The sequence below is a fragment of the Vanellus vanellus genome (assembly GCF_965231255.1).
Source record: "Vanellus vanellus genome assembly, chromosome: 8".
NCBI lineage: Eukaryota > Metazoa > Chordata > Aves > Charadriiformes > Charadriidae > Vanellus > Vanellus vanellus.
This window is the reverse complement of record NC_138913.1, coordinates 9308040-9330666: the sequence shown is the minus strand read 5'-3', so window position 1 is coordinate 9330666 and position 22627 is coordinate 9308040. Positions and strand designations below refer to the sequence as shown.

At 39.2% G+C, this 22627-nt stretch overlaps 1 protein-coding gene across 1 annotated transcript in view; it reads left to right on the top strand.

The window, feature by feature from the left end:
• The window catches only part of GNB4 (G protein subunit beta 4), a 31429-nt gene extending 11565 nt beyond the window's left edge, over window positions 1-19864 (top strand). Inside the window, exons 2-10 of the mRNA XM_082486979.1 lie at window positions 6294-6393; window positions 10872-10910; window positions 11650-11756; window positions 12678-12741; window positions 13570-13732; window positions 13934-14000; window positions 14155-14356; window positions 15580-15796; window positions 17126-19864. Of these exons, the coding sequence (XP_082343105.1) occupies window positions 6337-6393; window positions 10872-10910; window positions 11650-11756; window positions 12678-12741; window positions 13570-13732; window positions 13934-14000; window positions 14155-14356; window positions 15580-15796; window positions 17126-17232 (1023 nt within the window). The 5' untranslated portion in view covers window positions 6294-6336 and the 3' untranslated portion in view covers window positions 17233-19864. The remainder of the gene's footprint in view (window positions 1-6293; window positions 6394-10871; window positions 10911-11649; window positions 11757-12677; window positions 12742-13569; window positions 13733-13933; window positions 14001-14154; window positions 14357-15579; window positions 15797-17125) is intronic.
• Window positions 19865-22627: the final 2763 nt, after the last annotated feature.

Below are 22627 nucleotides of genomic sequence, written 5' to 3'. Positions count from 1 at the left end.
ATGTAAAATTCCAACTGGAATACTTTTTATATAGGAAGGTATGTAACTACAGTATAGCATTAATGCGTTTATTTTAAATGGCTGTTTTGCAGGCAGAGTTTTCACTATATGTAAGGCTTTGTCCATTATGTCAAAGTGTATATAGATTTTGAATCGTTCTTAAATATGTCAGATCCATTCCCTTCAGGCTGTAAGAAATAAAACCTCTCTGTTTTTCATCTCCATGCATGGCTTTGGGGAGACATATAAATGAGTGGGCAAAAAGTCTTGATTAGTGTCACTAAATGAGGAAATGTTTTATCAAAATCTTCTTTGGCACATCCTGGATATATAAAGTATTAGTCTGCTGGAGTTTAGCTTCAGAGCCAGAACCCCAGTCCACTGCTGTTGAGACGGCAAAGCCTGCGTACGTTCTCAGCAGTTACAGAAGACAAGCAGGTAACTTTACACAAATGACTTCAGCATGCCAAGGTTTTGTGGGCTGGAGCCTGAATGTGTGTGAGTTACCAATATAGCTCCTTTGAGAGAGATCTGGAGTATTTCTTGGTGTCTTTTCCCTATAATTAGTAAAGCGCTATAGTTAGCATTCCTTATGTTTAGCCACCTGTGTGATCACTAGTAGGGATGAGCGCATGAAAGCGATGTGAAACCTTCTCTCTTCCTCTCTGCTGCTATGTGTTGATCACTTGTGAGGTCTTACTACATGTGACTTGAAAAACAGGTTGATATGTATAGGTAAGCACTTAATTCTAAAGGACTGATTTTATTGATACAAAATAAAATTCTTGCCTGAATAATTCTTTAGCCGATAGCTCTTAAGACTCCAGTCAGACAGACTGTTCTTTCTGCAGTCCCTTTAATCTCTATATATTTGGCACAAAAATAGCAATGCGTTGTTGTGGGGAGGAGCGTATTTACACTTCTCTAGTCTTTTTCTTTTTTTTTTCTTCCTGTCTCTGTTATGATTTTACATGGGAATAAGCTAAGCTTGCTGAGGCAATTGAAAATGCCTTTTTCATTTTTTTTTTTTTTTTAAAGAAACTAAATTACTTAGCATCTTAGTTTGTAAACTATAATCTTCTCTGAGACAGAAATAGCTCTGCTTTGAAGAACTAAAGGTTTCTATCGCTACATGCCTGACTCTTCTGCTTTGAGTACTCTGCCATATCTGAGCCTGTTGCCTGGCTTTCCAGAGCTGCGTCGGCTCTTGGCCCCTGCACCAGCCTTCTGCTCAGTGCCATGGGCTTGGCAGGTCCTGCTCTGATGACCTCCCTGCATCCTGGCTTGTGTAGGCGCTGTGTTGTGTCCTGCCCTGCCGCTGGACGGAGTGCCGCAGAGGTCCTGAGCTCTGTGAATCTCCTTACAGTGTGTCCTCAAGTGTATTTGGAGTGAGTTTTGCAGAGAAGAGGGTGTTTTTCCAGCCATGGGTTGCAGAGAAAGTACTTTCGAGACGAGGACCTGTGGTAATTTGTCACTGCCTGCCTGCATAATGAAGAATAAAACTCTTAGCAAATGATGCTGCTACTGAATCGGGAGTAGTGTAAGGGGTAATTTATCCGTGGAGCACTCAAGCCTGCCAGTCGCTTTCTTGACATTAGATATGCTATGGAATTTGACTTAGTTAATTATTTTGCCTCGGGAGGCACTTTATTTTGGTATCAGTAAATTCACTTGTACAAGTCCACTGAGGGAAAAATTGCACTGAGGCACAGTTCAGCCTACAAATGACATTGCTTTTATGAGGGCAACGATGTGCCGCGTCAGTTACACAATAGTTACTGCTCCCAACGAGCTCCCTGTATTGCTGCTTCTGATGGGAAGCATCTCCTGTCCTTGACCCCATTTCCTAATCGCTTGGGTGTCCTGCGGTGGTACACCCCCTGGCTACCAATGGCATCAAAAAGTTCTTCCCCTTCCTGTTGCTTGTCCCCTCAAGGCCTCTTTGCCGTAGCAGATGATATTATTCATAGTACAGCATGGGTGGCATTTGAAGAGAAGCATCTGGTTTCTCCATCAGGGTTTCTACCTGTGAATGTTGAAAAGCAGATGCCACTAGATTTCTGCATCTCAGGTAACTCGCAATATTTTTTCTCTGACTAAATGTTTACTAAAAATATTAGTAAGTCAGGGAGGTAGACATTAGATTACGCCCAGTCTCCTGAGACAGCAGGAGCAATCCTGACTCTCTGCCCGTAGAGATGCTCATGGCTTCGCTGTGTGCACGGCCGAATACAGTACAGCTGGGCTCCTGGGGAACTTCATGGTTGGAATGAAGAATTTTCCAGGCTGTGGAGCAGTGCTCCCTCCTGGCTGTGGTATTTTGATCTTCCTGGAAGGAAGAATGAACAGGCATGTGTCCTTTGTAACCTAGTATTGGTTGGAGTTAAATCCACTGAGGTTTTGAGTAATTTGTTATATGAGGAAAAATTTGCAATAGAGATTGCCTCTGTTCTTTGCGATCCCTGTAAGCCCTGTGAAAGCAGTCCCAGCATTGAATCTGATAAAAACCAAGTTGTTTTTATCTGATGACTGGTAGCGTTGGGAAGTAGCACCCTTGAAGGTTGTGGTGATGACCTGCTTTTCTGCACCAAGGACGGGTTCATAGGAAGCAGCTTCTGCTTTGCCATTGCTGCCAGCCATCTCAGTTCTGTGTGCTTGCTGTGCTTCACTGGTCACCTCCCTGGTACACTTAAAAACAATATTACAGCAAGTAAATCTAGTCTGAATAATGGTCTACGCACATAACTACATCTTGACTATGGCTTCCTCTCTTTTCCTCTCTCTTCACCATATCACTATAGCATCAGAAGCATTACAACAGACACAGATGCGTCTGCATGTGTAAATTCGAAGCACGTGCTTATCTTCCTGCGTTGCTATCTTGAGTGTGGCATCAGTAAGGTGTTCACATGGTAGTTTGACAAGAGTTCAGAGATGCTGCTCACAGAGTTAGTGTGAATCTGGAAGAGCATCCATAAGAGCTTCCTCTCTCCCCACTCGTTTTACGGAATTTCGTGTTGGCACCTCGAAATAGGGCTTAAAAAAAAAAAAATTAAAAATCCCAAGTGGAAGCATATTGCTCCTGGTTTTGCAAAATACTTCATGGTGGGATGATCATCTGAACACACAAGCAGTGGCAGAGGGAGCTACAGGCAGCCAGTACAACAACAGCCAGTGCTGGATACACTTCAGTTTGTTTAATGGTTAAACTGTGCACTTAGTTTGTTTATTCTAGTATCCCAGTGTTTATATATAGCTTAAGAATATCTCAGAGTTTGCTATTCAGCTGCTGCGTACTGGAAAGGAACTGTAATATGTAAAGCTAGAATAATCCAGTTCTAAAATTAATCTAGATTTTGTAGAAGTGCGTACTGGCTTGGAGGCCGTTCTGTTTGTTGAGGTATAGCTCGACCTTGAACCACTGATACATTTCTGCTGAGCAGTAATGCTAATAACCTTGCAAATTAAGACCATACTGATGCTGCTAGGACTTTTCAACTAAAAAAAACATTATTTGTTTCATAAAAGTATGAAACATCATTGCCCTTTAATTTGCTTAGGAATTGATTTTTAAGCTAAAGAAGGGTAGGTGAGAAGGCTTCTGGAGCTGGATTATGTCCATGTAGGAACTTGTACAGGTATAACACAATTTAAAGCTGTTAAGTTTGACAGCTGTTTAGCTGCTGGTGCAGGTTGATACAGAAATGGCATTAATAAATAAATAAATAAACAGTACTGATATGAAGGACATCAAAGTCATTAACACTGACTTTATGGTTGAAGTGCAGCATAGTCATTGATGGGCTTTGAGTGCCAGTGCAATGCTACAGCTAATTTTCGAACATGCTCATAGTTTTACCTATCAATAAAAAAATGCCTTGACTTCAGTTACTCGTGACCAGTCATGCATGCTTAGAGTTGAATAGTAGTGTCGCTTTCTTTACGATCAATTATTTGCTGTGTTGAAGTTACTGTTTACAGAGCACTGAAGTGTGTGGCACATCACAGGGCAGAAGTTGACTTCCCTTCTCAGAAAATTAGAGATACGTCAACTTCTCTGTTAGGAATCTTTATCTTCTGTTAAAAATAGCATGCAAGACTGCTGAAACGCTGGCAGATACCATGGCTGGCTTGCGTTAGACATTTGAGTCTATTGTTTTGTCTGTGTTACCTTTGTGTAGGTTCTAGAACAAAAAAAAGGAAAACATTTTAAAAAGGATAGTTTGACACTGCTGGAACTGAAAGTGGGGTTATATTTCATAGAGGTATAGTATTTCAATCAAATATATTAAAATTAAACTTCAAAGACTATAAAGGCATGTGATTAGCATGCATGCTAAAGTGATTATAGTTTTTAATGCTTGGTTTTTGAAATTGGACATTAGTGTTGATGACTTCTATTTTATGCCTGCTGTGTGTTAAGCGGTGTTAAATAGTCTGGGCCTTTGAAATAGGAAGATGATGATAGATAAAGCAGTCTCCTAGAATATTCATATGGATTATAGTGCCTTTATAGTTGAACTGAGTGTAGGTTTAAGGAAGGGAAAGGTGTGACCTTCATAGTTCACTTATGTATAGCTGAAAGTGTTAGACCTTCTAAGTCACCACTGTGTTCTTACACATTAGGATGTATTTTGATTTGGAGGTGATCCGACTTGTGTATGTTTGTGGGTTTATTCTGAAACGGACTCCGCAGTGATATCTGCGGAAAGCATGGAGGTTCAGATTGAAAGAAAAAAAGAGTAGATGGATAATTAATAAAGATACACTTTTCTTCTTGAGTAATGAGATGTTCCATAGCTCTCAAACGCTTGTGTAAGCTGCTAGTCCAAGGGTGATTATAGTAAGTTACTTTGAATCAAAACCTTTCACTCTAAATCTGTGAAGCGTCGTGTTTTATAGATGGAAAAAAGCCTTCCAGAGTCCATCTTTTAGAGCATGTCACTACTGAACTACAAAGAACGAGTAGCTAGGCCAAATAAAGGGGTTTCCCTAGAGGTCTACAACTTACCAGACACACTGTGACCTTCCCCTGTTTTTTTTTCACCATTTTTCAGTGGACTAAATTGAGGGGACACTGCTGTGTTGTCTCTCATGCTTAAAACATTATTCTAAGCTTTTTTTTTTTTTTTTAATAGGTTCTTCTCCCCACTTCTTTTCCTTCCTCACTTTTCATTTTGTGAGTAGTAGTCTTGAGTTTCCTATTTCTTCTTCTATAAGCTAGAAGTGTTTTGGGCTTTTTAGATAATGTAGTGGGACCACCACCTTTCTGGTGTGCTTTTTCTATCATGAGAAAAATACGAACAAGTGCCTGGCTTGTTCATGAGCAAGCTACCAGCTTATTTTACTTCCACTGCGAGGATATTGAAGTCTACATGTATGTGAATAGACTTAAGAGCTCTCTGTAGTGGTATGTGGATGCACTGTTGTACTTGGGATAAAGAGGAAAATTGATCTGAAGAAACTGTTCAACACACTGAAAAAATCAGATGCAAAATCTGATTTAAAAAAAAGGACTAGCCTGAAAGGGTGCTTGCATGTGGTCATACTGTTTATTGATCTTTTTATTAAGGTTGCTTTGAGTCCTTGTTCAGATGAGAATTGCTTTAGGCTGCTCTGGGCTGTACCAGCATGAGGATGCTTTTAGGGATGGTTCGGTCTTTACTATACCTTCTCTCTGTGTGGGTGCTTTTGGAATGAAAACATAAAAAAAAAAAAAATCTAAAAAAAAAAAAGTTTTGGAAAACCTGCTATTTCAGTTGTAGTCTGGGATTCAAAATATTAATCTTTAATTAAAACCCATCTTGAATGTCATGTGCAAAGGTGCTCATATGGTATTGATTGTATGTATTATATTGCAAAATGCTTGTGTGATATTGATTGATACTGATTGTATGTATTGATGTTGAGCTCTAAGGTAAACATTTAAGGCAATGGCTGCAGTCTTTGCTCTCTGTTGCCATCTTGGGGTGAAGACTGACAGAGGTTTCTGGGTGGGTGAGAAGAGAGGCACTAAAACGCATTCAGTAACAGTATTTTAAAGTACAGTGGGTGGTTCTGTTGACAGTTGTTTCTATATTCAAAATATATTTCATTTAATTCTGCTTTTCATGCTAATTCAGGAATTGAAATAACTTAGGTCTTGCCAAATTCATTAGACTGTACTAAAGGGAATATCTATTTGGAAGCCTTTCTAAAGGCAGAATATATATAGGTTTGTGGAGTTTTTTGTTTTGTTTTTTAAAGAGAAGAAAGTGATACTGAAAGTTATTTTTCTTCCCTCTTATTGGCAGGTTTTCTTCACCAGTGGAGTGTGAGAAATAGAGACTGAAGAAGATGAGTGAGCTGGAACAGTTACGGCAGGAGGCAGAGCAGCTGCGAAATCAAATCAGAGTAAGAATTGCTAATTGCTTATTTTTCATTATAAATTTCCTCCTTTAAAGGAATCAAGTGTAAAGATTGCATTTGTTACATGCTCCTTTTTAAATTGTGCAGAACTTAAAATATTTTCAGAATATTTGTTTAAAAATCAGAAAAGTAAGCCATTGGTATAATGAAAAGCATTTTTAGTATTTATTGAACAAAACACTTTATTTGCTGTTGAAGTTTGCTATGTTTTGTTGTTAGGGCTGTATGTGTCTCTGCAAGTGTCTTATTTTGGAGTTAAAAAACAAAAAAGGGAGCAGAAAAATTCTCAAACCTAGGCATGACAAGTTGGGGTTACGGGTATTAGAAAAGCTTGTTTCTGGGCTGAAAGTCACCACTGCAGTGCCTCTCTTGATAAGCATGCAGGTCAAAGCATGGAGTGGGAGGGAAAACCTTCCAGGGGTAGATGTAATTTCTACAGGCCCTATTTCTTTGCTTCCTGTTGCGATTTTTTTTTTTTTTTTTTTTTTTTAAATGTGGATCCGCTCATACATACTGGTTGTTTTTTTTTTTTTTTTTTTTTCTTGACATTACTCATTGAAGATGAACCGAGTATGAGCTGTCATGCCCAAAGTCAGTTTACCAAGAATCTGTTGCAACATGCCTGTATATTTCAGTGATGCCATTTTCAGTAGAGAGAAAAGTATGAAATATAATAAGGATCTTCAGAGTCTGTTGATTCTTCATCAAAATTTCCTTTTTGTAAACGTGAAGCATTCATAAATCAGATTTATATCGGAATGCCTTAATTTGTAAACATTCCTATCAGCTAAGACTACGGGTTTCTTAGAATGTGTTGCATGCACACTGATTTTTATTTTTATTTTTTTTTTAGTGTGGTATCTGCTGGCAGCAGTTGTTTTGTGGTGGTCCGCTGCTTAGCACGGTGGACGTTAGGCTGCTTATTAGTATCAGCCATGCAGTAAACACATGTCATGTGTTAGTAGCTGTGTTGGGGGCAAATGTTGCTTTCATGGCTGCTCATCCAGTATCACCCAAGAGAGCTCTGCATCTGATCGTTTCCACTTTGTACACTACTGAAACACAAGGTGGGGATCGGTCAGTGTTGTGGCACTGGGTACCCCTTCTAGCAGCTCTGTAGAGGAATGTAAATACATTTTAGTTATAAATATTTTACTTATATTAAGCTTTATTACGGCATTGTGCAAATAAAAGGTATACCTAATTTTTCAGTTCATCCTCTACCTGATGGGTAAAGGCTTTTTCATTACATTATGTTGGGATGAGCCAGTTAGTCTTAATTCAGTCTTAGTAATCAATCAGTCTGGTTTTATGCAAAATTGTGTTAGGTGAAGAAAGAGATACCAGGCAAGTAAAAGAGCTAGACTGTGCTGCAGGAATGTTTGCTTTTTTTAATTTGGGAGCATAAAAATCTGATTGGCTCTTTGTATAAGGACTCAATTTTGTGGCTTTAGGTAACTCAATCACCCACACTTGTCACTGGGTCTATACAGATGTAGCTGAGTGACCATGGCTATTGCCACTGGAGTCTTTTGGCTCAGCATTGGCAATTAGTGTTCGCCTCTTTGGATCTGAGTGCAGGGTTGGATGCCTTATGCTTAATTTTAACTTCAGGTTCATATGCAATTAAAAATGCTCCTGATGACTTAGTATTCAAGAAACTCTCTGACCAAATACTTCAGTTTCATATTTGTATAGGTGACTATCTTGCTTATTAAATCATTGCACAGTTTTCTTTCTAAATAGGTGTTTTGTTTGGGATGGGTAAGAGGAGAGAGAACATCTAAAAACATGAGGATTTTTTTAAGTGTCTAGAATATCTAGTGGGCTGGTAATTTTCAGGAATTATTTTTGATGCAGTTCTAAAAAGAGATGAGATCACTAACAGCATTTGATATTTTATATATAGCCAAGAGTTTGCTATCTTAGTAGTTTACAACTCTTGGGTTTTGCCTGATATTTTCTCTAACAGTATAATAATGAAAAATCACCTTTGTGCTTATGAGTGAGTTCCAGATAAGATTGTACATATACATATACACACACACACATCAGGTTCTTAAAGTAGAATAAACTGTGGTGCATAGCTGTCAGTTTCCTGGTGGACTTCTTGTAGTCTGCAATGTTCTAGAAATGTTTAATGATATTTATTTTTTTTTTCAATATCTAGATGATGTGAGTGCCTTTGCCTCCCCATGAAGTTACTACAGCTGTAGCTCTGTTCTGTACACAGATAGACTATGCTGGAAGGATGAAATAAGACTGCATGAATTTTTAGTGCAGGAAGTTTGAAACATCAGTGAATGATGAACAATAGCAAGATGGCTTTGTGATTCAAGTTGATTCCTAGTTCTGTAAAGTTCCCGTGTGATGCATGTCCTCACTTTGAGAATTGAAATTTAGAATATGATTTTTGGAAGTGTTGCATACTCGGCACAGTATTATTTGAAATTGAGTGATGTTTTGAATAAATAGGATGCTGTATTTTAAAAAATACATGTAGTTTGGAAAAAACCCCAAAATCTTAAGTGTGTGTTGCTAGGATATCATGGGGGCTGCATGTTGATCAAGCAGATAGATTTTTCTCACAAATTCTGCATTGTCTACAGCATGAACTGAGAAAAATCTACAATTATGTAGAGGAGCTTTTTTATGTTATGACACTAATGATTCTGTGACAGTGATGCATATCTAGAAATGACAGTTAAAATGTGAGAATTAAAATAGCCTGTTGAAACTTTGCTTTTCCTGCAACTTTGCCAATCGTATGGCAAGTATTAGACAGCCTCAAGTATAGGTGTTGCTAATAGCTCTTTCTGTAAGAAAAATTGCCTTGTTTTGTTCAGACTCCATTCAGAATTCATTTTATGTTGAACATCTTCAAGTATTTCAGCTAAGCTAAACAATTAAAGTTGTTTAAAATCCAGTGTGTTTCTTCCTGTGGATGAAATAAGTCCTGAGTGCTAGGGGATTTGCTGCTCTGGTATTTTAAACCCCTCCTGATTCCAGACGTCAACATTTCATAAATATTTCTACAGTTCAGACATTTTAAAAATAAGTTGAGATGACTTAATCCACTCTCAGGCTTGCTTTCTGGGAGGAAAGCTATAAAGGGTGGTCAAAATAAACACGCACTGAGAAATTGTTCAAGTTGTAATGTCAAGTAACTCTCAAGCAAGAGGCAAGAGCTTGAAAAATTTTAAGATCCTTGTCTGAATGTGTTGATTCAGTTCCAAAATGCGTGAGCAAATGTTTCCGCTCCTCCTCTCAAAGGGGACATTGCCATTATTGAACGCTTTCTTGGGGTGGGGAGACACACAAATTAGTGGTGAAGGCGTCCATCCGTCATTTGTGGGTTGTCTGCTTCATTGGTTGCAGAAGTTGGAAGGTATTTGGGGAAATTGCAGGGAGGTGGAGAGGGTCTTGTGGCTGAAATACTGCTGTTGATAGCTTTATCTTTAACTTGTGCTGTAGAGCTCCTGTCTAATTGTAAGCCAATTATTTTAAACCATGCTTCTCAGAAAGTGGTTGCTGACTGCATGCCTATTTTTGTTTTTTGAAGACGGGAGCCTGAGTTGCAGGAGTGCGGTGCAATCGTAACTGAAACCAGGTTTTGCAAAACTGGAGTGTTGCAAACTAGGCTCAGTGGTGCTCGCCTGTGTCAGGTGTCCAAGCTGTTACTCTGACTATACAAACAAAAGTAAAGTCTGTTTTCTAGGTAGGGTTGAATAATATGCAGAAAGTCAGTCATGTGCCCATAGAGCCTGAAATAATGAGGGAAAAAAAAAAAAAAGTCAGACTATCTGTATGGAGACCTGAGCATCATCCATTCCATGAAATGAATGAGAGTGTTAGTTGACTTTTTTTTTTTTTCTCCCTTCATTTTGGATGAAGTGCATCAGCAGCTTAAGCTTCGGTAAGCCTGCTGTCACTCCTGCTCTCCAGATCCTGCCTATTAATTTTCATCCTGCCTCTCATAACTAGCACTGTCACGCCTGCGATGGCAAGGGGGTTAACGCAAGAGCCTCGTGTAGCACAGAGCTTGCTAATCATGCATAATATGTGATTGCTTTTTCAGGTGGATCGGTTCTTCCCTTGGTGCTCAGCACACCCTGAGCAAGCACATCCACAGCAGGGAAGGAATGCAGGGCAGAGGGTAGGCGCTGGGACTTCAGGATGACCGTGGCTCCAAATGCCTTTGAATCACATATTCTGTGATTCTGCCCGTCTTAAGTCCCCCTTCCTCCACTACCCCTAGTTTGTGTGCCAGTGCTTTAGATTCTTTGGACAAGAAAACATATTAGGGTGACAAAAGGCATATTGGCATGTGAGATGTTGTTGGCTTGTGGCTTTTTGAGTGTGGTGAAGTCTTGCTTAAGAGTTATTTTTCCTTTAGACCCTTTCTCTCAGTTGATGCTCGGCGTTGTCTTTTAGATTCAAATTGTTCCATTCTTCTGTTTCAGGATGCAAGGAAAGCATGTAGTGACACAACTCTTGCTCAGGTATGTTCTTGATTCTGAGTGCAGGGTGTTACTTGATGTATAAAAAAATAAAAATCCCTACACTTTGACTGAAACGAGTTCCTGTTTAGTAGCTAAAAGAATAAAGTGAAAGAAGCCTTTGTAAATGTATTGTGTATTTATACAGTTATTTAAAACAAAACTAAGCAACCCCACCAAAAAAACCCAAACAAATAAACAAAACAGCAAAAAACCCCAGACCAGTCAACGCCCCCCCCCCCCATCTTAATGTGTCCTGCTTCCACTTTACCTTTTAAAGAGACTGTGTTTATTGTGTTTAGTATATTTAGAAAGACTTAAATGTCTTTTAGCTGTATTTTGGAAACAAAAGTATTCTGTATTTAAAATTCAGCCATGCTTTAAAAAGTAACAGTGCAGTAAATATTGGAGGATTTTCTTCCGTTGATTGATTGAAAACTCTCAGCTTTGATCATCTGAAGTAGCCTCAGTATTACTTAGAATTAATTAAATAAAAACTTTCTGAAGTTTCAGGTATAGCCATTGTGAAATGTGTTAGCGTATCTTCTGTAAAATCTGTTTTCCTCAGTTTTGCATGGGTTGAACACTGGTATCCTTTTTTTTTTGTTTTTTTGTTTTTTTTTTTTCTTTAATGTTGCGTGCCAAGATAGATTATTTTCTATCAAAGTTCAAATGTATTTAGTTATCTTGTATATTAAAAATAGTTCTCAGTATCTCAGAGGTTTGTTTTATTTATTTTTAGATCACAACAAGTCTGGACTCAGTGGGTCGAATTCAAATGCGAACAAGGCGTACGCTTAGAGGTCACTTAGCCAAAATCTATGCTATGCACTGGGGATCTGACTCAAGGTTCGTATGAGTGATCCTTAAACCTGCAGTTTAAGGGTTCGAAAGCAGATTGTCAACGTCAGAATTAATATCAGGTTTTGGGAGTTGTAGGGTATGGTGTTGATGCCCTTGCAGGGGGATCACAGACCATGACTGTGGTGGGTTTTTTGTCTTTAGTTACAGTTTGCCTTTTTAAAACCAGTGAGGATTGCATAGTGGTAATAGAAGAGCCTTGATTTAAAGGAGAGGTGCTTTGCTTGTTCTTACCACAGACATTTTGCCTTTTCCTTCTTTTAGTTTTAACTAAATTCTTTGAGTCTATTTAGGCAGAGGAGGTTATGTGGTGAGCTGTATTTTTGGTGTGATGGATATTGTGTTTTCCCAGATGTTGAATAATAATGTAACTTCTATGATAACAGAGATTTAAAAACTCTACAGACAAATTTTATTTCATTGGAAAAAAGATCCTTTTGTACATAGTGGGAAAAGTTACTCAGCTTCTAGGAAAGAGTTTTGTTGTGCTGCCTTCAGAGCAACTGATGGTCAGATGTTAACAGTGCCTCGTGGCACTGTCATGTAGTCCAGAAAGAAATACATCTAGAATCTGCTCTCAAAATAAGATTTATTTTCCCCTAAATTTCTTCTTTATTTTTATGTAGCTGTATACTTAAAATATTAGTATATGAAAAATAAAAGCAGCTGTGGAGGGAGTTCATAAAATGTGTTTTCAGTAAGTTGTTTGCTTTTGTCCATCGTTAATCATGAGTCCCTGTGGACATGTGATTCTTTGGTCAGGTAATAAATAGGTTTTTTGCAGATTTTTTCCAACAAATGCGCCACCCCCCCCCAAAAAAAAGCACAGGGTAATAAAGAAATTATGAAATTTCTTGAGATTTTTTTGGTTTCTTGAATGTTAACATTTTATTTTGTTTTTGTATTTAGGCTACTAGTCAGTGCTTCTCAAGATGGAAAATTAATTATTTGGGATAGTTATACAACAAATAAGGTACAGTTATTTATAATCCATTTCAATAATTAATGCATAACTTGTGTGTTTGAGGGCGCTTATGTCTATTTTTGCTATGGTTGCAAGGCAAAAATGAAGCAGACTTTATAATTCGGACGTATTTTTTTTTCTTCTTTCATGGCTGGGTGATTACTAGTGATAGGTTGTATCTCAGAAGCAATAGTTCTAGGTAATATGTAACATTTTTACTCTAATTGGCTAGTGCAGTAGCGTGTAGCTATTGCTCTCTGCCTGTGTGGTGTTGCTTCTGAAACTAATTTGGTTTTAAATTGTAGAAACACACCACCTCAGAATTTGAGAGTGCTTTGCTTTTGAGGGCAAACAAAGGAGGAGGGGGGGAAAAAAGGCAAAAAAACCCACAAACAAACCAACTGTTGAATGGGAAAAGCTTAGGGAGAGTGTGGAGTGGTGGTCTGCTTCTGTAAACTGTCCGGTCTCCATGGGTACAACCATTCCATTTCATAACCTGTAGTTCAGAGGTGTAGATAAATTGGAGAAAGAAATCTAAGTAGAATAAACAAATGTTGTAAATGTTTAAGTTTAGAATAGCTTTTCTATTAAATACACAGAACTTCAGTACAACAGTATCTGCCCTGGAGACTACTGGTATTTTTCATCCTAGTACATATGTATGTATAAACATGAAATGGGTTTCAATGTGTTGTAAAATCAAAATACTGAAACTTACGATACGCAATCTACTTGGTGTGTTTAATCTGCTGTAATTCATTAAGTAATACAAATGACCTCAGTGTAAAATGAAAGCCAACGTGTGACGTAGCATTTGTGGGCTCTGTCTTTCTGAAGATGCACGCCATTCCTTTGAGATCCTCCTGGGTGATGACTTGCGCGTATGCACCATCTGGAAACTACGTTGCCTGTGGTGGATTGGACAACATCTGTTCCATATACAACTTAAAAACCAGAGAGGGCAATGTGAGAGTGAGCCGAGAGTTGCCAGGGCATACAGGTCAGCCATATATTCTTGCTTCAGCTTTTGTTTTGTTTTTTTTATTGCACCAAATGAAACAGTCTCGCGTTGAAGTGTATTGTGAACTGTGAAATAGTTGGTTACAGACTAGCTGTGGGAGAATTTTAATCACTGCTCTTGGATTTTAAACTTCAGTTATTACTCCTGGATCTGAAACTAACATAACTGTCTTGGTTTTAGGATACTTGTCCTGTTGTCGCTTTCTAGATGACAACCAAATTGTCACTAGCTCAGGAGACACCACTTGGTGAGTTTTTGAGCTCTATTAGCCTTTTTGTTTGTTTGCTTGTTTTTGCCTTTTTTGTTTCTTTGTTTTCCTCTCCAATGCCTTAATTTGTATTTAAAACTTAAAGTCTCAAATAACCACATACATTGTGTTAATGTTGTCGCTTTATCTGCAGCGCTTTGTGGGATATTGAAACTGGTCAACAGACCACCACATTCACTGGGCATACTGGCGATGTGATGAGTCTCTCTCTAAGTCCAGATATGAGGACTTTTGTTTCGGGTGCCTGTGATGCCTCCTCGAAGCTTTGGGATATTCGAGATGGAATGTGCAGGCAGTCGTTCACAGGGCATGTGTCAGATATTAATGCAGTTTGTGTAAGTGATCATTTGTATTTCCACATGGGAAGAGAGGGGGAGGATAAAAGCTATAGTTGCATGAATTCAGCTTATAGTCCACTGGGTTACCTTGATTTAAAATCAGTTACTTTGTTAGGGTAGAGACTGGTAAATTGTATGTAACTAAGAAGGTTGTCTAATAACTTGCAATCTAGTTTATAATTAAATTATTATTACCATTATTTGTGATGCATTGAAGTGTTCTTGGAATAGTTTCAGCTATGTTTTGGTTCAGTGACTGAAACCTTACATTTTTTTAAGGAGGAAAGAATGGTGGAGGGAAACTTTGCGGTATGGCAATGTGTTAAAAACTGAAAATTGTAGATAAATGTGGTATACTGAAAGGGAGCAGAATAGCTAAGCATCCTCATCTTAAAGTTTTTTGTTGAACAAAAGCGTATTTGATATTTTCTATTGAAAAGAGCTTTCAGCGAAATAATCTGGAAGGCAAAGTTAAAATCAGTACTTATGTTGAATATTCATCCCTGGAATCATTTTGTAATATTTATAAACTGGATTATATTTCCTCTCTGTCATAGTAACACTATGTTCTGATCTGCAAGATACAAGCTCTGATAAATAGGGAGTGAAATCTGAGTCGAAGCTGCATCTGTTTCTGATAAACATGAAAAATTATTAAGGCTGAGAAAATACCAAAAGCATGACCAGCAGAAAAATGCCGTTCCTATACTTAGACCTGGATCCTGAGATGCGTTGAGCTCTTTTCATTCCCATTTCAATCAATATGGCTGCTGTAAGAACGACTCTGATTTGGAGTAGACTTTTTGGAAATTGAATTGCTTGCTTGCAATCTTCCCTCTTGGCGGAGCCAACCTGGCTGACCAGCTCAGGATGGAACAGTGTGTCCCACGGCGCCCGGGTCTGCCTGGCCCACAGCCCGGGTGTACCACACTGCCTTTTGCTCCGTTCTGTAGGAGTTCGCTGCAGCCCCTTTGACTCCTGTTATACCGCATGCAGGAACTGTCTGGGTAAAATTCCAGTCATTCAGGTGTTACCAGTGCTATTCTCAAAGTTTTTCATTGCATAGCTGTGTATATGCATTTTTTAACGTGTAGATGTTGGGGGGTTTTTTGGATGAATCATTCTGCCTTTATCTGGTCATCCTGTGGGGTTTTTGAAATAATGCATGAACAATGTATCTTGCCAGTGTCAAAGTCCTGTCTCTTAATTAAAACTTTCAGTTCTTCCCTAATGGACATGCGTTTGCCACTGGATCTGATGATGCCACTTGCCGCCTCTTTGACCTGCGTGCAGATCAGGAATTAATGATGTATTCGCACGACAATATCATCTGTGGCATCACTTCTGTAGCCTTCTCAAAAAGCGGTCGCCTCTTGCTAGCGGGTTATGATGACTTCAACTGCAACGTGTGGGATACTCTGAAAGGGGAGAGAGCAGGTGAGTACACGTAACTGCAGTGAGCTGAAGTTTTTCATTTGCTCAGCAGAAGATGGATATTCAACATCTGTGCAAAACACAGAGCCAGGTCGCTGCCGATGCCATTACTGGTGTTACGGAATCTGCTTGCATCATTTTAACACTGTTTTCTTTTGGAATGGCGTCCTCTTATTTTAGTGCACTTGGTTATATCTTCCAGTTGTGACACTGCATTACAGTTTCATCGATAGGATGTGTGGAGTAAATGCTCCAGTCGGTGAAATACTCTTGTTCTTGGCCATTGTACATCTGTGTGCTGGAAGATACCAGCTCTTGAGGCTATGGAACAGCCTCCAAAATTACATTACATCTACGGAAAATTTATTTCACTGAACTTTATGAAATTAAGTAAGACAAAATCACACTTTTGCGTTGACTTCTGCACCCATCAGAGGAAGTAATTCAGTTAGTAGTAAGTTACAGTAGTCCTTTTGCTTTGGGGACTGTAATTTCCTGCTGTTGGGAGAGAGGGGAAGAGGACACTTTTAGTCCTTGAATTAGTCACTTCTGTCAGGATAGAGAGCAAGTTTATAGCATAGCTACATCCTTCTCACTTCGTACAGTAGTTTAAATGATGGGTCTGGTTCAGTTCTGAACCTTTATTCCACTGTCCAGACTGCAAACGTATCCTTTTCCTCAAGGGACACGGACAGGCTGAGTTTTAACAGACCTCGTGAGAGCAGACAAATGCAAGAACGAGTAGAAGGAAAGCAAAAACAAAGCGGGAAGAGGCAGGGTGCAGTGCTGCTCTTACAGTAGCCTGACACAATACATGGGGGATTTTTAATCCGTAGGGTTTGCAAAACATGGGAAACTCAAGGCAGTTCTTGTATCCAGGGCACTGTCAGAAGACATCACATTTGAATTTTGAAGTACTTGATGGTTGAAATTGTGGACAGCATTGCTGAAAACAGGGGTGCAAAAAAACCCAAGCCACAGTAGAGAGCCTGATTAGGGATGAGGGGGTCTTGGGGCAGAAAGAAGGAGAAGTTGTAAGGGCAGAGAGAAAAATGGAGGCAATATTGTGTGTATGCGTTTGTTGCTCATTGTTGAGTTTTTTGATATCATTGTTGAGTTGTTTGATTGTAACTCATTGATTGTAACTCATTGTTGAGTTTTTTGATATCGCTGTTGTGATGTGTATAGTTCTTCAGGGTAAAGAAAAAGGATGATTAGATCTTGCATTACACCTTTTTAAGCAAATTTGAAGACTTATCTGGGAGAGCAGAGTGACAGCTGTAGTCCTCGATGTCCTGTGAATGTTAACTTGTGTTGCTTTTTCTTTTCCAGGTGTCCTTGCTGGCCATGACAACCGTGTCAGCTGTTTAGGTGTTACTGATGACGGCATGGCTGTAGCTACAGGGTCTTGGGACAGTTTTCTCAGAATCTGGAATTAACTGGGAGCCAAACATGTACATTCTCCATTTGAGATCTGGAGAGATCAATGCTGCAGCCTATAGCTGTGAAATAACATTTCTACCTTGTATTTGCAGGTGAAGTTTTTCTATTCACTGATTATTACACAAAAAGGCTTTCTGTAAACTAGAAAAAAAATCAAGTGAAGAAATAGGGGAGGGGGGAAGAAATCACTGACTTTTTAAAAGGGGCCAGCACACATAATCATGGTGACCGACAAACTAAGAGCCAGTCTTTTTGTTTTTGGTGGTTTGGTTAGATTGTCCTTGAAGGGTTTTTGCTTGTGCTCAGTCTGCTAATCCTGTACTTTTTTTTGTACATAACAGAATATACACATTATAGCAGCCAATCATGTAACATTTGTCTGTATGTAAAGAAATATGTTTGCATTTTTTAAGGAAACTACATTTATAGCTTTGCTTTTAACCTGAGATGTCACTTCTGAGTTTTGTAGTGGATGAACTAGATTGCTGTTTTAAATGTTTTTGTGAATTTACTGTAGATAAAAGTGAAGCCAATGGTATGTATGTGTTTTTATAATGGAAGGCATTTGAATTTTTTTTAAAGGCCCTGGAGACTCCCAGTTAATACCTACCGCCTTATTCACTCACTTCTTGACCTGCTTGCCTATTTTTAATCATGGGGGTTCTTCCTTCAAGCCAGTGGTTCCTGGTTCACCCATTGGCAGTCGTGGCCTCCAAACACCAAGGAGTTAACGCCAGGCAGACTTGCAACAACAGCAAAAAAATAATTAAAAAATAAAATAAAAAAAAAAAATCCTGTTCCAGAAGTATTAGCTTCCTTACTGCAGCTTTTCGCATCAGTTATTCCACGCAGTCCTTGGGTATGGAAGCCAAGTGACCTGCATTGCTGTCGTTAAGTGGCTGAGTGCTTTTCCTTTTGACAATTCAGCTCTAACTGAATGAGGTAGTTTTGGCCCATCACAAACTCCAGCTGATTTGCACTCACAAAACAATTTGGCGTGATGCTCAGCATGCAGAAAGCGGTGTATTTGCAAAGCTTGCTCGACTACCACAATCAGCTGAGAACTTCAGGAGAACTTTGCTGAAATTCTTAAAGAAGATTTAAATGTGCAGTTAATCGCCTGTGATCCCCCTGCAAATTAGGGGGTTGCCAAAGCATACCGGAACCAAAAGCACTTGTTGTCAGTTATGTGCGGTGTGAATTATAAAAGGAATTGTGTAACTTACGATGAACCAAATAACCTTACTTACCTGTGTCACCCTTTAAAAGGTCATACTATAAACTTAGTGACTCGCTTGTTCTCCTGTGGTCACAGATGGCTGTACCACGGTGGCTTATTTAGATGCTAATTGTTCTGCAGCTCTTACACTGTAAATAGCCATTTCCTCTCCTGTTCCTGATTTTATTCTGATTTTGATGTCAGTTGCTTGTAAGCGATAGGTTCTGATCAAGTACAGTTGAGCGTAGATGTAGGAAAATCAAGTGACTGATGCCCATCTGAAACTACCCAGGAAGACTGCTTAACTTTTTGGTGCCTGGCAGCATGCCTGTGCTTGCAATGGATGTTCTCTTGGGAATCGCAACATCTGTGCCGTTTTTGGAAGGGGGAATTAAAGTCTATTGGCTTCTCTTAAGCGACTTATTTTAAAGATATCATGAATTTTAAATCATCAGGTTGGAAGATAACATTCATCTGCCCTCAGCTGAAGTTATGGGGAGTCTGGGTGGGTATCTCTGGGTCAGGCAGTAAATATAAGTGCCCGCTATCTTGTAATACACCAAAACAGATTTGTGGCCGAGATGACTATTTGTCAAGTTTCTGACACTTGTAGTCCTAAATTTCAGTACTTCCAGACTGTGCCTGTAAACTTGCCATGTCTGTAATGGTGAAGGTGCCAAGAAATGTACTAGTCAATCACAGTAAATTCACTTTTAAAAAAAGAAAAAGGCGCATCTTGTGCTGGAGAAGTATTCGTGTACTAACAGCAGCCTGTGGTGTAGGACCAAAATCACACTGGATTGTATGTCACAGGAATTCCTCAGCATTTTGCTTTATCATCTTTCTGTGTTGACAGAACTATTACAGAATTCTTGTTACTCTTTTAAGTGAGCAGCTCTTTGGATCTTGCAGACTTGGTTTACTTTTTTAGTGGTGCACTTGACTTTTTTAATTTTATTTTTTTTTTAACTCACAGCTGCCTTGAGTGAATCATTCTGGAAATTTGTTACTAAGGCATTTTAAGAAAATATTCTTTTTCTAAACAATTTTTTTCCATAGAAGTGTGTTTTGAACCAATTTCCTAGTCAACACCTTTGTGAAGACAGGTGCCACTTTTACATTCTGGTATTAAACTAGTTTCTACTTGCAAAACTCCAAAAACAATTTTACAGATGTATATAACTCTTAAAAGTTCAGGTAGACTGTAAATGTAGTAATGGCTCCCGTACAGCTATTACTGCCAGGAATTTCACTGTCATTGTTTGATGGGCAATTGTCTGTTGGATTCAGCTGCTTTTAAAATAACGAATGCCAATTGCTTGCTAATGAGGTTTCCAAAAGCATCACACATGTATCTGCCAGCTTTTGCTGCTCGGTCAACTGGTGTGTGTGTGTGTGTGTGTGTGTGTGTGTGTGTGTGGTGCTGTGGGTCCCGAGGTGGCTCCGTTCGTGTGGGCGCAGAAGGGGAGCTGGCAGAAGCCCGTACGCAACAGGGGACATGGGAGCTGAAAGCCTGTGACAGAACCTGCCAAGGTGGCTCTGCTGTTTGATTACTGTCCTGGATACAGTTTATTTTTTGTTTTTTAAAGCCTACAGAATTTAATGTAACATGTTGGTATTATATAAGGCCAAATAATGAACTTGCACAGGCTGCGGTACTTCCTTTTTTAAACGGCAGTGACCTTTCAAGATCGGTGCATCAGATGGATGCTGTTTTAAAGGTAAAAGCTCAAACTCCTCCTAATATGAGGAAGGTAATAAAATGACGCTTCGTAGGTTTTACTTAAAAGGTTTTATTCCCAGCTTTGAATCTCAAAGACGAGGGTGTGTGGCTATAGTTTAATGTACCCTCAAGCACGCAGCTGGAACGATTTCCAACTGCGCACCATGATGGCAAACTCAATTATTCAGCAGATTTTGCAGCACTAGTGGGTACATCTTAACCTGACTTTAAAAGTTTGTTGCCGAACTCCATCACTACCTGAATTCCAAATTACTTGGGTAATTACAGCACTGGCGCAGCCATGAACATTGTGCCAAAACAGTGGCCAAGGTACCTCTGTCCCAGCCTCTCTTCTGAACAGTCAGTCAGTTCTGGCTTGGAAAGAGGACCGATGTGCTTTGTGTAACAAGATTTATTTTGTTCTGGTACAGTTGGTTTTTTTTTGTCAGCATTTTCTAGTATTGATTTACCTTTGCAATAGAGAATACTAATCAGGCAACTGCCCAACTTGGGCTCGTTCCTGTGTAGACGCAGACATCCATTTATTGGTAGAGATATTGGTTGAGATTCGGGAAACCACAAAAAGCTTCTCCGTGGTGTGGTGCTGATGTACACTCGCTTACTCCAGTACCGCGGGCCCCCTTCCATCTGTCTCCAGACCTTTTTTCTTCCAACCATCGCTATCCTCTGCCTTTGCTGAAATGCAGATACGTGGCAGTATCTGGCAGACCTGATAGTTCAATGCACGACGACAATATAGACCATTTGAAATGGAACATGGTTTAGCTAGGCTTTTCCCCCTGCCTAAGGAGAGGGCCTGACCTCGACTCGGCAAAGCTGAACTGCTGTGACAGCTGGGCCTCGTGTGCTTACTGTAATGCATGGGTTGGAAATAGTGACCTCTTTAATTCAGTTAGTGTAACCGCTTGTCCCACGATGAAGTTCACATTACTTTAAGGTGGAATGAAACCATTGTGAAAACATTCCAAGAGTGCTTAGTCTTTCCTCTTTGAGGACACTGTCACCTCCACTAGGTTTAGTGCTGTGCTTTAAGATGTTGGTGAGAGTATTGGCTAATTCAACTAGTTGGTATAAATGGTTGTGTAGCAGAATGACTGATTTTTGAGATAGCATTTCCTGTAAAAGTAATTAAGCATGGGTTGATGGTGCACTTTGTATACAGTAACCTGGCATGCATGCTGGTAAACTACTTCCTACACTTCAGAGGCACCACAAGCCTTTTTATCCAATTGCTGGTTATGTAAAATACATGCAGAATGTTAATGCAGTGTTGTTATGGTAAATGTGTGAACAGTGTTACTAATTGATATAACTGATAACAGATTACATGTGCCTGACATTCTTATACCACACAGTATGTTTAGGTTTTAACTAATATGGACTTCGGTGGAATAGTCTTAGATATTTCAAGCCTTTGTTTTACTTACACAATGGTGCTCTATTTGTGTTTTTCTCCTTTTTTTTCTTTTTTTTTTTTAAATAAAAGCATCTGAACACTTATAGTACATATTACATCCAAAGGAGTCCAAAACAAAATGCTTTGAAACATGCTTGATTTTAATTTGCCTTTAGTTTCCAGCATTTCTCATCAGCTACGGTTTTTGGTTTTGTTTTCACTTGTTGCTGACTACTTTGGAAAAACTTTGGTAATGTTACCAATTATGAAGTGATTCTGCACTGCCTTTGGATTGTGTATGTATTCAGAAAACAGTCTTAAAGCTTTTATTTAAGCTATTAAAAAAACCAGGGACTTGTGCCATTTGTTCTTTAACAGTGCTGTTGTAAAAAGACTTCCCTGTGAAAAAAAAATCACTTGCTATGAACTCTGTTTATAGCTTTTTTTTTTCCACGATGGATCTTTTTCTTTGTATTTGTACAGTGGCTCAGTGAAAGATGTTGCCATGAGTTGATATTGTAACCAATAAACAAGTGCTTTTAACCAGCCTGTGTCACTTGTCAATGCTTTATTAGAGCTGTAATAACAGAATTCTTCCTGTGACACAATGTAGACAGACCAACCCCACCTCCATCAATTCTTGCTTCTCTGTACCTCATTACAGTGCACAGCACTCTTCTGTGTGCATGTTAAACAGCAAAATGTTACCCAGTGAATTGAGCTGGAAGTTACCCCCCAGTCCCAGCCTGGAAATAATTCTTGATATCACAGTTCCTGTTACACTGTGCCACTCCCTTAAGGGGCAGCCACCTTCACAGTCTTCCTTTTTCATTATTTTCTCCCCAACCAAACCATTTAACTGAACAATAGCTGCTGTACAGCATGCACAGCTTGTTTGTCTGCTGCAGGAAGCAGCTTTTTTAATTCAGCCTTGGTGGTTCTGTCCTATGCTGGATATACCTTACGTCCAGCAGCGCTATGGTGTAGGGCCTCACCTGCGATACAGTTGCCAAATAACTTACTAGAGCAAAG